This window comes from Parambassis ranga, chromosome 14, assembly GCF_900634625.1.
Source record: "Parambassis ranga chromosome 14, fParRan2.1, whole genome shotgun sequence".
NCBI lineage: Eukaryota > Metazoa > Chordata > Actinopteri > Ambassidae > Parambassis > Parambassis ranga.
In genome coordinates, this window is record NC_041034.1 from 8938121 (window position 1) to 8954235 (window position 16115).

General features: G+C 41.3%; 1 protein-coding gene across 1 annotated transcript in view; it reads left to right on the forward strand.

Moving 5' to 3' along the window:
• rtn4rl1a (reticulon 4 receptor-like 1a) overlaps positions 1-13669 on the forward strand; it is an 82295-nt gene extending 68626 nt beyond the window's left edge. Inside the window, exons 2-3 of the mRNA XM_028421661.1 lie at positions 9890-10344; positions 11237-13669. Of these exons, the coding sequence (XP_028277462.1) occupies positions 9890-10344; positions 11237-12133 (1352 nt within the window). The 3' untranslated portion in view covers positions 12134-13669. The remainder of the gene's footprint in view (positions 1-9889; positions 10345-11236) is intronic.
• Positions 13670-16115: the final 2446 nt, after the last annotated feature.

A 16115-nucleotide genomic window follows, 5' to 3' on the forward strand; every position in this document is an offset into this window, starting at 1 on the left:
TTATACATGACATATTGTGAAGACGCACATTTGATAAAATAAAAAAATAAAAAACAGGACACTAACAATTGAGGCAACCCAGAGGGACTAAAACCACAAACTCGACAACAGTAAGAGGACAAGGATGAGACATTTCCAGATTATTCTAACCTTCATGGCAGACAAACACTGTGACTGATGGTGGAGTTTAACCAGCAACCTTCAGATTAGCCAGATCTTGTAACAGATTGCTGGGAGTTTTACTGACACGCTCTTCTCACTCCATCCATCTCTGTTTAGCTGATGGAAAAAAGCTGTGACACCTCCTCCTGTTCTCCCCTCATACATCCTTCCTCTCCCTTCCACTGCCCTTCTCATATTTCCTGACTGATGTCTTCTCTGCGCTATTTCTCTGTCATTCCACCTGAATGCATTTTCTACAAGCGGTGTGGTGTGAAAAATGTCAACAAGAAATACAGAAAGCGAGCCGAACGCTAATAACATGCTAATGGTGTTATATTGCTACCAGTTGAAAACTATTAGAAACAGTGTGACATGCTGGATTTAGATAGAGGGGGTTGATCTGGCAACTTCATCCAGTCCAGTGGACTGTATATGTAGTTCTCTAACCATTAAACATTTTGTTGCTGTAGGTCTTATATTTGTCAGCTGCAGGGTAATGCAGTTTGGAAGAAATCTGATCGCATCAAGCACTGTCACTTCAACAGTGGTTAAAGTCATGCTCCACAGGGAGCCTCTTTAATGAGCGATCTGATGGTGATATCCCCTTTTGTTTGGTCCAATCAGGCTGAAAAATGGCCATTGCCATGTCTGTGATAGGCTCAGTCAAAGACAAGTGTGGCAATAGCAGCGTGTCATCCCATAAAGCAGCCCAGTGACAGATGATCCCTCGGACATGTCATCACGCTGAAATCACACACTTCACTTGTCACTCTGGATATTTGGATTTGTAACCCTTCATCTTGTTCTGCCCCCCTCCTCTTTTCTTCTTTAGTTTCTTGAATCTATGCATGTCTGATTTACAAGTGTAATCCCCGAGCATGACAGGAATTTCTTGCTCTGAGAGTCTCAGAAACAAACACTGAGGAAACAAGGTGCAAGAGCACAGGCAGTCGTTGATATGAAGGATTTATGCAATAATAAGTCCTGATGTACTTTTAACAGTCTTTGTAATAGAGACAGATGGGAAACTAAACGAACTAGAGGGAGGAGAACGAAGGAGGGTGACAAAGGGTGATTCATACCTGCAGGGTAAAGCAGAGAGCAGGGAATGATTTAGTCACAAGAAGAGGAAGAGAGAGTTTCCTTGTGCTGGGAGAATTGGACAAACAGCTATTAAGAGGGGAACCAGCTCGCCCCCGTGCTGCACTTTCTCTTCCTCTTTTCATCGCCCTGTTGGACAGGCTCATTTCTTGCCGCTTTCCACTGAGGATTTCTGCCAAAGAGCATTCCAGATCCAGTGATGGCAAGACGCAGAAGGGCAACTAGCACCTCAGCCACAAATCAACTGAAGTGAGTGTGGATGCACACTCACCCACAGATGTTTAAACTGCACACGTTCATACACAACACCTCAGCAGACACAGATGCCTGCTGCCAGATCAGGGTCAGTCAGGCGTGAAATTCCTGTGATTGGTGTGTATTTGCTCCACTGGGGGTATAAAACTATGTGTTGGTGTGTGTATATGTGTGCATCTCCATTTATGCCTGTACGCTTGCGTATTTTATTTGGAACAGTGAACAACTCACTGTTTTTCAGTATGCTCATTTTTCAGAAGTTTTTTTTCCTTCATTTTAAAAGTTTTACATGCATTTTATGGTCCAGTGTACCCGAATACTTGCAGCAAAAAAGGTTCTTATTCAGTGTAAGCAGCTCAGGCACTCAGATAAAACTTTATTGAATGTAAATTGAAGATAAAATGTCATCAGAATAATGTTGTACATTAGGTTTCTTGATTAAGACACATGTAAGTACAAGCTTTCTTGTGCCATTACGTGCCCAAAATACATTTGTTTCTGATGCCCGAGGAGGGGGTGCCACACCTCCTTGTCGAAATCTGAACATGCCCCTCTGTTTCCCATTGACACATTCCACCATGTCAGTCTGTGTTATCATCGTGGTTTCAGTGAGGCAGGACGAGACGGAGAGCAGCAGCAGCACATCTTACTCCTAATAGACAGGCTTTAAAAAGGGAAAGCTGTGACCTGCATCATTTGATTATGCATGTAGAGAGAGAGTGTGTGTGTGTGTGTGTGTGTGTGTACGTAACGGAGGGGTGGGCAAAGTTTTCCTGAGTATAATTAGAGCCTGATTAGTGTTGAGATAAGCTTAGCCTTTCAAATGACCCAATTACTGCATGCAAAGAGGGTAGAGGTTATTTTTTGAGTTGGCTTTCTCTCTTTATTTCTCTGTCCCCATCACAGCCACACACAGACACGTATGCATCATACCGATCAGAGTAAAATGTGTGTATTTTTTAAATGGGCCAGTATGTTGTGCACTGAACAGATGTCACAACGGTGGGCCATGGGCCGAGAGGGGCCACAGCAGACCAGAGACTGTGAGGTGGTGGAAAATAGAGCAGATACCTAGATGCCTTAAAACACAGCTTTTAATCAGGCCTTCCTGAAACAAGCAGTGTATCACCGAATGTGTTTCATGATAATGAACATTGATTTTTCTTTCAACATTTTGAGCATTTTGCTTCCCTCCTGCACAACACTGCTGTGCTGGAGATCCTAAGGTTAACGAGTTTGTGTGTTTGTTATTATACTCATGTGAAAATAAAAGCAACACAATACTAACAATGCATATATGCTATACTTTAGTAAAAGCATAAAGGAGGTTGCATTATAAGTAATATACAAGATGAAAAAACACTTTTGGACCAGAAACAGAAAAATCTTATGATTTAAAGGGTTAGCTGATGAGTCTAGTTCAATAAGTGTTTTGGTTTACAGCAAAGCTGCAGTCACTGTATTTATAACTAGTGGCAATATGGACACAAAAAGATGGAAAAAGCCGTGTGGCCTTTGTATTTACACTTAGCGTTAGTTAGCGTTCACTCTCTGATGACAAAAATTACTGGATTTGTCCTTGTAACCAATACAGATTATTCAAATGCTTTACTGTATTTTCTTTTAAGCCATGTCCCAAAAGCTAACATGATCCAACATGCTCTTTAAGAAGTCAGACAGCATCAAGGATCAAGGCAAAGGTACTATTGCATTTGTTTCTAAAGAAATCAATTGTTACTCCTACTCTGTCTGGTCAGTCAGTGATTTGCTTGTAAGCTTTGTTTAAATTTCTTTGTTTGGGGTCACAGGAGTGAGACTCTGAATGAAACAAACTTTCAAGACTACAAAACAGTAATTCCTAGGCCACAGAGAATCAGTGGTGCAGAGCCGACAGTATTGACCTGATTTGTCTCCACTATGAAGATGGATGTAATGGTTATGTACTATATTACATGAGAGGGGAGGATTATATACTGCAGAGATATTTCAGCTGTGTCTTTGAGGCAATGACGCCATTTAAATCTCTCATTAACTCTGCCAGAGATTTATCACCATTTGAATGAGCAACGCTAAATGATCTTTGGGATTATGCTAAGCTAAATCAACCACTAACAAGGGAGGAGCAGCATCTATATTGAGAGTCTGAGCTAGCCGCCGTCCCTCATGCACCCCCCTCCACCCACTCTGCCTCCTTGCCATTTTTGTAAATTCAACTCTAGTTTTTTTTTTTTTTTTTTTATAAATCCTGCCAGTGCTGTTTAATTAGGGTTGATTGTCTGTGTCTGTACGTGGGTGTGTGCGCCTGCAGCCTGTGTGCATGTGTGTACCTGAAGATTACACGTGTTCCAGTGTGACTAAATGCTTTCTCCATTGTGAGTGAGTATGCAAGTGTGTTATGTGTAATCAATGTACAAGTGTTAATCTGAGTCACCTCTCAGAAGGTCATAGCATTAGGTGCCAATTCATCGGAAGTCACAGTTGTGTACTGTGCACAGCAGACAGACGTTTACACACCTACCTATATAATGGTCTGTGCTCCACAGTAGATCCCTGTCATCCCCATCATCCTTTTTTTAGCTACAATCTCACTTGCTCTGCTCTCTTTCCCTCCCACACCGCCGTGCTGTGCCTCTCTCTCCTCCTGCCTCTGCTTTCATGTTTTAAGAGCTCCTCATTCCCTTTGAGCATGATATTGCCCGTTCCTCCCCTATCGGGCTCCCCTCCTCTCTTTTTCCCCCTCTCTTACGTTCCTCACTTTCTCCTCATGTTTGCCAGGATGAGTGACAGGTGTCTCCTCCAGATGCCAAGTTGTTGTCAGGAGGGAAGTTGTGATGGTGGCCTGACAAGAAACACGCAGCTTGTGCTGCTGTTTTTATGTGTGTGTGTGTGTGTGTGTGTGTGTGTGTGTGACTTGTGTGTACAATACTGGTGTGTAGGAATGAGACGGCTCTTGTAATTGAACCCTGGCTGTGCTTGATGAAGCTTTCAGCAAATATCTATCCAGGGAAGCTAAGATGAGAATTTAGACAAACAACCAGCAGGAAATGGACGCAAAGACAGATCGAGTGAGAGAAAGACGGTGGGAGAGTTTGATTAAAAAGACATCATTTAGTGAAATATACAATTACTGGTATAAAGAGATAAAGTGGTGCTATAAATCTATGCCTCCCTTGAGGACAATAGGACATCATCACCAGTGGGATGTTGAGCCAGTCAAGCTAGGATTCAAACCCCTCAGAAATTCTCATATATGTACGCAACAATTAAAGTAAAAGCCCTTATAGGTTGACGCTAAGGAAGAAGAAATCCAATGAAGTAAACCTAACACCTCCCACATTAGTCCAGAGACAGTGGCCCATATGAATGTATTCTTTCTAGGAATTGGTGCCTTGGTCCACAACACTGATTATTAGCTTTTTTTTGCATCTGGGGGAAGATTCACCTGAATGAGCACCAACAGTGTTCATTCAGGTGAATATGACGATTATGTGAAGGCTGATGTTGTCCAGTTTCTTGAACAATGATGCCTTGCAATGTTCAATTATCCAAAACGAAATGCTATAAATTCTATTTACATCAAATGTTCTACATAATCACCCAAAGAGTCTAATCACATTTGTGTGTAACGTGATTATCTTAGGCCACCGACTCATCATTGCTCATATTACTTTTGCTCAACTTTGCTTTTTTTCTTCATGTTATTTCCAAACCTGCTGAGTCATCAGCAGCTCACAGACACTTCAGGTTTGTCCTGCATTAGCGACTCTCTCCTTTTTATGAATCTAGTTTTTAATGACGTCAAATAAGCAGACTCTAAATCACTGCATTATGTGCAGGTGACATCATAGCATACAGAAGCCTCAAATAACAGGTGGGACTAAAGCTAAACATCAGCTTTTTCAACACTCCAATTTGCAAATAATTTAGCACAAGCATCTAAAACACAACTGCCCAGAATCCCAGACAAACATTCTCTCCACGTTTGCTTAATTGAGCACCTGCATGACATATAAGTGTTTGGTTTCAAATGAACTTTAAAATATTACATGCCTTTATGAGAGATTCACACCAGGCACCAGTCACGTTAATTGAAATGCAATTTAACTGCAGCACATGGGGAAATGCATCATAGGGAATTACTGGTATAACAGATTTTTAATGTACCGTGATGCTCCTTACTGTAGAGCTGTTACAGGTTTGAGAGTTGGCCTAATGCCAGCTCCATGTCACAGCTAATCGCTGGTTTGCAATTAGTGGTCTGTTGATGAATTCCTGCACTAACACTGTGAAGCTGTGGGCAGTTTAAAATCTGCAGTAAGCCTAGTGATGACTGTGAACTCAGAATTTTAAAAAAGAGTATTAATAATGTACTGATGTAGGACTGGAGATTTATAAACAGTATGTTTTCCAAAATATAAATGTTGATCCACTTTAAACACCTGCCGTACCTAACTCTAACTCTGTAAGTAATAAGTACTTTTATGTTTTAAAGGCAAAGTGTCTGGATACTGGTGGGAGATATGCTGCCCCCGGTGTCAGAGCCATATGGCAGTCAGCAGCTCTATCTAAATATCATCAGCTCCATCCCTCAATCTGTAAACTTTAAACACCCACAGTTAATCTGTAAGCAGAGAAAAACATGATCAGCACACATTTCTTTCAAATATCAAACACACACACACACACACACACAATGCAGTGTGCAGTGACAGAAGATGTAACAGGGAAAAAAATGAAAGGGGCAAAGGGGAAGAAAAAGGAAGTCAGATATAAAGCAATGATGAAAATATAAAAAGAAAAAAGAAAGACTGCAGGGGTAAACAAAAGGCAACTAGGGAGCAAAAGCAATTGGAAATGCAAACTAAAGCTAGCAGCATAATCACAAGTACGTGTCATGCAGACTTGTACCGAAGACAATTTGTATGAAATAAAATTAATGGGACCAGTGGGTGAATTTAGCATTGTAAACTTACATTAACTGAGGATAAGCAGCTGAGACTGGAACCTTTTCAGAGTGAAGACAAATATAAAGATCTAACATCAAGATCAGATCAAATGGTTGATTTTAATCAGAAGGTTAATAAAAACAACCTCACTCTGCAGTGGAAAAAAAAAGTCTTTCAATCTAGGTAAAAAAAAAAGTGACCACTCTTTAACTATACACCTTCCTGTGCCAAGACAATGGCAGAGAAACCTGTTGTAGGTGGGATAAGAAATCCAGTCCCTTCCTTCAATGGTGGTCCATATTTTTACTACAGTGGTTTTTTGAAAACTATTTGCTAATGACCTTTGTATTTGTTTTTGTGTAAGAACATGTTCAATTGTGTCTCGCAGCATTTTAAAAGTACCTCGCTAAGACACAAACACCAGGAGATGGATAATAAAGAGATCAATTTTCAAGTTTCTGCTTTTTCAGCTTTTATGCACTAAAAGCATCTAATAAAACTTGAGGAGAAGGATTAAATCGAACTTCTGTTCAAGCAAAGCAAATTCAGTCAAGTAACTCTCTCTACAAATCATAAACAAAGAGAAAAGGACAAAAAGTCACAGATACTTACAGACACAATATCTATTTTATTAGCTTGCAAAGGCAAAGTACCAAATAGTGGCTTAATACCAAATTAACAGGCACAGCAGGAGAGATAAAGCTGTGGAGGAAGGCAAGTGTAAACATTCTGGAGAATGGAGGCAGAGAAGCATGAAACAAAGAGCAACACAGACACAAAGATACAGCACAGAAACAGAGGACAGAGAGATGTTATAACTCTGATACACTGCAAGACCAAATACCGTTATAGCTTACAATAATGATAACATAACACAATAATACATGATAAAAACATCAGTCTGAGACAGATGACAGATCCTGGGCAAACCTTTAGGACAGGCATCAATGATAAATGTGAGTTCATCAGTTGAATATTTATCTCTCCCCCACCCATAACCTGGATCTATCAATACCCACACGCACACAGAAAAAAAATGACTGTGTGGTATGTGTGACAGCTCCACCATTTTCTTGGTTACCAGGGTGAGTTTTTTATTACATATTCCCTCAACCACAGGAGGGCAAAATCATGTCAGTATGCTAACATTTGTTAATTAGCAGGAAAGTGCAGTAGTTGTGGCTGATTGACATTTTTATTCATTAGTATTTTCTGAACTGATTTTTTTGGCTGCACTAAATATCAGTTCCTCAGGGTTTGTTCTCTGAAGACAATGATGGTCTAAAAAGAATTATACGGCAATTGGTACAACACACACTGGATAAACAGAAGGCAGTATGGTAGATAAAAGACAAGATTTCTTTAAAGCAGCACTGTCTTAGAAACATATACAAAAATCACAACTTCCTGAGAGTTTCAATGTTAAGATCTGAGCAAAAACATGATGCAGAGCTGAGTGAGCTTGGCTTTTATGCTAGAGCTGAAATTACAAAAATTGTATCCAGGCAACCAATGAACCAACAATGAACAACTGTGATCATGAAATTACTATAATCTAACCTTTTGGCCAGTTTTGTAAATGGCAATGTACAATGAGTAAAAAAGTTCTAATCATACATTGATTTTTAGAGTGTCATAAATTGTGCATTGTGATTACATTGCTAAAACATGCAAAAATCCACAAAAAATTAATTAGTTGTTGCTTAACCATCCATATTCATAAATATGTATTGACTGATACATTATTAAAGCTGTGTCCAGTATTGATCTGTTTTTGGTGCAGGACAGAAAAGAGGATGGGCTGCCATTTTTTTCCTTTATGAAAAAGGTCAGACTTGTCAAATACAACAGACACCACTCTCACTATATGTCTCAGATAACAATACATAGAGACAGGCTTATGTGTTGACGAACACATGCAGTGTGTGTGTACATGTGCATGTGATTAATCTAGAGACACATGTCACACACAGGATAATACTCTTCCGTCCTCTGCAGACATTTCAGAACATGTTGTTCTTTACAGGGCAGCAGTGTCCTGGCAAGCATCACATCTTTCCATCTCATCTGTCCATCTCACAGACAGAGAAACATATCTTCCTATATTTGTGAGGACGCTCACTGACATAATGCACACCATATACATTAACCTTAACCATCACAGACAACTGTCCAACATAAACTTACACCTGGGCTTAACCTAAAACTTGCATTTTGAAGTTGCAAGGACTGGCTATAATAATGCAGAAATGTCCTCAATGGACAACTCTACACACACGCACACACACAAACACACAGGTCAGACATATGTCAGCACATCAGCACAATACAAGATCAAAACACATGATCTCGAATTGTAATCCCCCACACCCTCATACAGAAATTACCCTCTGGATCAGCATGTCTCATCACCTTTAGCTGTTGTTTTTTCTACTCTGCAGCCAAACACCACATCAAACACTAGAATGATCCAAGGCTGGAAAAAAGGCAAATAAATAAATCAAAATGAGATGAGGAGAATCTGAAAACATCTCCACAGATCATTCACACATCATTCTCCCCCCTCCTTCTACATATATCCAAGAATATATATATATATATATATATATATATATATATATATATATATATATATATATATATATATATATATATATATATATATATATATATATATATATATATATATATATATATATATATATATATATATTCTTGGTTTCCCTTATTGTGGGAATGTATTACAGGTGTGGTGCGTGTTCACTTGTAAGCAGGGGAAACATCGATTTTCTGTCGCTTTTAGAGGATAACCAAAGGATATAACATTGTGCATGATAGGATGCTGTGTGTATGTGTCTGGCTGTGTGTGTGCGTGCGCTATATTGTCAAGACCGGTGGAGGGAACATAAAAATAAAAAAGTATGCAGCTCTGTGAAAGACAGCTCACACACAAAGTGTTTGTACACCTGAGCAGCATTTTTATGCGTTTTGGGCATGGTGGTGAAAGGGCCTCTTGGTATTAGGGATTTTCAAGGTTTTTGCAAAACATGACAAAAAGGTCCCTTGTGTTTAGATTTGGGGTTTGGAAAGAGTTTACAATAACAGTGAAGGGTAGGAAAGGTTAAGGGTAAACACTCTGGGGATAAGAGAAAAAATATTAGAATAGGCTGAGAAAACAATATATGAAGGTTTGTGATGTGTGGATGTGTGTGTTTCTGAGAGATCAGTGTCAGTGTTGTAATTTGTCTGCACTGAACCATGCCTATTGTTGTCCTTGTAAACTGAGAGCAGTGAGTGTTTCATTCAAGATGTGTCTGATAAGAGAAACTCTGCCATATGAATTCAATTAATTCTGCTTGTCTCTTTCTCTCTCTCTCTCTCTCTTTCCATCTCTATGTCATTTCCATCCTCCTGTCGTCTCTCAGGTTATGGAGGGGTGGAGTTACTGTTGGTGCTCTGGGGCCTGGATCTCTCTCTGCCCTGCCCTCGCCACTGCATCTGCTACACTTCACCTAGCACCGTCTCCTGCCAAGCCCACAACTTCCATGCCGTGCCCGAGGGCATCCCCGCTCAGAGTGAGCGCGTCTTCTTGCAAAACAACAAGATCCAGCGGCTACTTCGTGGCCACTTCTCACCCACTACCACCATGTTGTGGCTTTACTCCAACAACATCTCCTACATACAACCATCCACCTTCCACGGCTTCGATCGCCTGGAGGAGCTTGACCTTGGGGACAACCGGCACCTGAAGGCTGTTGCATCAGACACATTCCTGGGCTTGGGCCGGCTACACGCCCTTCACCTATACCACTGTGGCCTGATCAGCCTGCCTCCTGGGATTTTTGCAGCCCTGCATAATCTCCAGTATCTCTACCTACAGGTGCATGGATAACAGCTGCCTTTTATCTCTACTGTATATTACATCTGCAGTCGCAATAGCATTATGGTATAATCTGTACATCAGCCTGCCTCGGCACTTACTGCCTATGAATTGGTGCCTGATCAAATTATTCGGAGTGTAGTGAAAATACCACAAACCTTCCTGCACACTAAACTAACTCTCAGTACAGCTTCTATGGCTGTGAAAAAAGCTGTTAAACAAGATTGATTGATAGATGAATTCATTAATTACATGGTAGGTTTATGAGTAGAAAAGCTTGTATTGCATGGGAAGGATGGATGATTCATATTATTGAAGGGGAAAATCAATTGATATTGACACTGAGCGAGTGAGTGGGGTAAAGGTCACAGCTTGACATTTGACAGCATCCTTACATCATGTACAACAGCAGCTCATCAAATCCACAGAAAACCTGAGCAAGTAGATTATTGGAAACTGCAAATCTCACCAACTCCCACCCCCCCTCCACACACACTCACACTAACTCTGCAGTCTCAAAGGCAGCACTCACTTATGAACCCTCTTACACTGCTCTTCCAGAGTTACTAGATACTACACAGATCACAGATTAACCAATCATTCAGCATAATCCAGCTATTTCTCCTCCTGTCATACTGTGTTAACAAAGCAAGCCTACTGTTTGTGAGGGTATTGTGAGGTTAGAATTCTAGTGCTAGAACCAACCCATATAATAGTATACTATTGATATATTATCTTGTCTTAAATATTTATATGTTTTTGTTTTTCACATTTTACATTTACATAGTTCAGAAACTTTGATCATACAAGAGCAAACTTACAGAAATACTAATTTATCTTAATGTAGTAAAAATCATTTTAAACATCTCCTCAATCCCCTTCTTCCTGACAGGACAACGAGTTAGAGTTTCTAGAGGATGACCTGTTCATTGATCTTCTGAACCTCAGTCATCTCTTCCTGCATGGCAATCGACTCTGGAGTCTTCGCCAGAACACTTTCCGAGGTCTGGGTGTCTTAGACCGACTCCTCCTCCACCAGAACCGAATCCAGTGGGTTGATCGGCAAGCCTTCCATGACCTGCGGCGTCTCACTACACTGTACCTGTTTAATAATTCCCTGACTGAGCTATCTGGTTCCAGCCTGACTCTACTGCCTGCCCTGGAGTATCTGCGGCTCAATGACAACCCCTGGGAGTGTGACTGCAAAGCCTTGTCACTTTGGGACTGGTTGCGGAGGTTCAGAGGCTCCACCTCCTCTCTCATTTGTGTCTCGCCACCAGAGCTAACAGGGAAGGATCTCAAAGCACTGAAGAAAGAGGAGCTGCCCAGCTGCTTGTCAGGTGAGGGTCATGCACATGGCGGTGCAGGTGGGGAGATGGAGCACGGAGAGTCTTTGAATCACCTGAATCGTCACAGAAACCACCACAACCACCATCAGCGGCCGTACTTGCCCCATGGGGACCAGTACAGCTTACCTTCACCCTCACCTCTGCCACGGCCACCTAAGGGAGGCCGCAGAAACTGCACCCGTCGAGGCCGCAAGGCCAAAGGGGAGATCAATGAGGTGCATGTACTTCGGGAGGGGGCTGAAAAAGACTATGCTCCAGATGGAGGTAAATATGACATGTCTGCAACTGCAAGGAGGAAGAACAAATGCATCCCCAGAACTTCTGTCGGCCCACCCAGTGGGGTCCAGAGGGCTAATAACAGAGCAGTGTCACATCTTGCAGATTATATTTCCTCTTACTCTGCTCTGCTGCTGTCACTCTACTTTGTGATCGTACGCTGAGGTGGGAAATGGACACTCTTGTGCCAATGACACAACCTTATTCATTCTCCTGAACCACCCTGCCCTGGCTCTTTAAACAAGGCATGTGTGCGTAACTTTGCGTGTGTGTATTAAGAAAATTATTGAGGATCCCTGTGGTATAAATGCAGGGATATTTATGACTCATAATCAATACATGAAAGTCAGGGAAAACAATTTAGCCCATTGCTTTGATGATGTCACCAAGGGAAACAACAGGAAAACATTACTTTTGTCTCTGTGGCATTGATTGCTTTACTGGATTTATGTTCCTCCAAAACCTGTCCAGCCACATAAAATAGTATAAAAATAATATTTCATCCACATAATAGTGAGACGAACACACATTAAGTACAAGAACAGTTCTGTCTTGATGTTTAACCCTTTTGACACAACAGTTCTCTCTCAGTGTAATCTCCATCTGTCACTCATGCTGAGACAAAGCTCTAGTCATTTATAACTGTCACTCTGCTCACTGAAGAGCACCTTACGACCAAGAAACAAAACACTGCAGACATAAGTGGTAGTCGAGGGTTTTAGCACTAATAGCTATAATCACTGGATATCTCCTGATAAAGTCTTTTTATCCCCATGCACATCTGTATTCTTGGCCTTTAGTCTAAATTCTAAAAACAAAGTGTCACACCTATATAACTATCAACCCTTCCAAAAAGTCTTGTTGAAAACTCATTTGTCTTTGCCTTTGCATCCCAACTTAAAAGCCATTCAGAGCCAATCACTCCAACAGCCAACTCTTCACAGTCAGTGTAAATGAGTGGAGAAGGTTTCTGTGTTCTGTTTGTATGAGTGTGTGTCCACTTAAAAAAAAAAGCCATGCGGGTAGAACGAAGCTAGACAGCAAGAGTGCCTAATGAGAGCCAGTTTCCAATAAGGACAACCTACAGAGGCGAGAGACAGTTTCATTCACCCTTTGACCTCAGTGAGCCTGGAGGCTTCTGGCTGAGGAAAAGCTGAGGCTCCGACCCTACTGACTCATGAAACCTCGGATTCCCAGAGACTAATATGCACTTTTCTCTGCAATGCTGTGGAGGCTATATATCTCGATTCAATCCAAATCCAGGAAGATTTCAACTGATTTTTTTCTACAATCAGAGAGGGGTACTGATGATGACCACAAGTCACAATAGTTCCTGCAACTGCTCTGTCTATTGTAGAGTCTGGAGTAGAGAAGTAGTTCAGAGTCTGTGATGATCACCACAGGGGAAATGGACAAACAAACTACTGAATTTCCTCCTCTCTGGTGTGCTTAGTGTGCTCCAAAAACAGAAGGACTTGATGATCAGCAAGCCCTGATTGGAGAGTTGTTGGATTTTAATGCTGCTACGTCTAAGGAGAGAGAATCCCCAAAGCTCTTTTGGAGGCTGCTCTTTAAGATATAACAATGACAGAGAGGACTGTGGGGCATGGCACCCTTTTAAAAAAAACTGGAAAGGTTCAAGCACACACACTGCTAACTAAACCCGATCAATCACCTTCACAGCCTTCTGTCTCACTGCAAACATCTATCCTCTTGTTAGTCCAGGGCCTTCAAATCATACAGCAGAGCACCACAGATACTGTCAAGGTTTTGACTTGGACACCCAAAGTCTCAAGTGCTCGATAACAATAATATGAAATCTGTACAGATACACACAGTGCATCCAGGTATGGCCAGTAAGGCTGAGGGTCTGTTACAGCACAACAATTCTATTTTAAAACTAAATCATGCTGACAAAAGCACAAAAAATGAGTTTGGTTTGCTGGCAGTCTAAAGAAAATACCTGGTTTGGATGGGAATCTGATAGCAGGGGCCACAAATGTACCCTGCTTGTTCGTTTCCTGTTGAGCCCCGCCTTTTTGTGTCTATCTATCTCGATGTCGGGGACGTACAGAAGCCTGTCACTGGTGTCATTCTCCTGACATGTAGGATTAGAGATCCCTACTGGTGAACTTGTTTGTGCTGCTGTGAACCCAGAGGTGATGTAAATTGTGTCTGTTTATTCCTGTGAGGATGACTTTTGTTAAAAAAAGACAAAGAAAAAATAAAAAAAAAAACAGGAGAAAGTAACTCTCTGTTGTGTCTCGGTAGTTCCCTTAAAAAATAAACAGGGAACTAGAGGCTGGAACTTTATTATTTTTTTAAATATGATTATTATCATTATTTTTTTTTGTTGTTTCGTTGACTCATTAAAGATAAACGGTACACTGCACTGTCCCCCTCCTCTTTCCTCTTCTATCCTTCTATTCATCCCTCTGTCCTCCCCTCCTCTCCCCTCCTTTCTCCCTCCTTGTCTGTCTGCTTATTCTCCTTTCCCCTCTCCTCACTCACACACACACACACCTCTATCTCTGTATTCTTTTCCTCTCCTCTCTTCCTTTGTGCAACCCAAATGTTTTGTATGTGGTTATCAAACAATGCCAGACTCAAAAGCTGTTTATAAATAACATTAAACAGAAAGTGTCCTCAAATGGCTGAGGTGGTCTGTATTTGTTTGCCTCTCTTTTGTTAGTGCACATGCACATCTGTCTGTGTGTGTGGCTAATCGACATACCTCTAAAATGAGCCCTGAGGCTGAATGATAAGGCAAAGAAAGGAAAGGAAAATGGTTAAAATCTGAATTAAAAAAAAAGTAATGGAATAAGTACGCACATTCATCCACTGCTGGGAGAGAAACACACCCACATTTAGCCAGGATATTTGGCCTCCTTCATGTCCTAGTTTCACTCATACACTCAGAAGCCTCACATAAAATATGCATCAGAGTGACTGTAAGCACACACGCATAAAGTCACAAATACACACACCTGTCGAGCTGTATTAGCTGTGAAGGTGCGAGGGAGGGGTCTTGTGTCAGGTCAAGGTGGGTCAGATGGAGTGCTAGCAACAGCTACATCTACTTTAATCGCTTGCACAGTATTCATATTCATGCATGTGTGTTTGCACATACTGCAGAATTGTTCAGTGTGTTTGTGTACTATACGTGCATGTCCACCGGCGCACTAAGTATGCCCACTGTCATGGCAGATCTAGCCTGACAGCCGGCTAGGGCAAGGGAAAGAGGTGTGCCTCTGAGAGACAGTATCACTGCTCTGTTTGTAAAACAAAGCTGACAATTGGGAGGGAGAGGGAAAGAAAAAAATGAGTAAAGCACAAGGGTTTAAAGGCAGAGGGGTGGAGATATCTCCAAAAGAAATCCATGAAGTAGTTATCAGCGCCAAACAGACCAGCAGCCAGGGGAGAGGAAGTGGGCTTAACATGGGTGGCTGCAGCATCATGGCCTGAATGTGTACTGTACAGTCAGGTGCAGTATGTGTCTTAAAACGATGCCTGGGTTGCACTTTATGTTCGTTCATGAGGAGGAAACATGCACACTAGAGACCAGTGTGTGAATTAGAGTAGAGAGATTCTATGTCAGTGAGTTCAGGGAGATTTATGCAATAAAAATATATCTGAAATACACAGGGATATTACCTCTGAAGGCACAGGTTTATCAGAAAAAAGTATGTTGCCTCCAACAGCTTATGGACTGATGTGAAGGATACAAGGACGGAATCCTAAGCAAAGAAATAAGTGATGTTAAGGATGGAAAAGGAATAAACAAAAAGGAGGAGTTGAGAGATAGCAAGGACAAAGGTCATTAAGAGAAGGAGATGGGGAAAAAGATGAAATCAAAGAAAATATAAAAGATGCTGTTAAAGACAATCAGAGGAATGCAAGAGGTTACAGAAAGAAGAAATTAAAAAGGAGAAGGATGCACAGGGAAAAAGAGAAATCATCCAGAGACGCATGTATGCAGGCTTCATGATCAAACACAAGAACAGCTCATCCACTAGTTCAGTCCCTAAGCTGAGGATCTGAAATAGCCGCATGTGAATATTTATATATGCCTATGTTCCCTTCTAAAGGCAAAGAGGCCAGGCAAAATTGATTTCTCTGTGTGAATCCCCAAAGAGTTGAGACTCA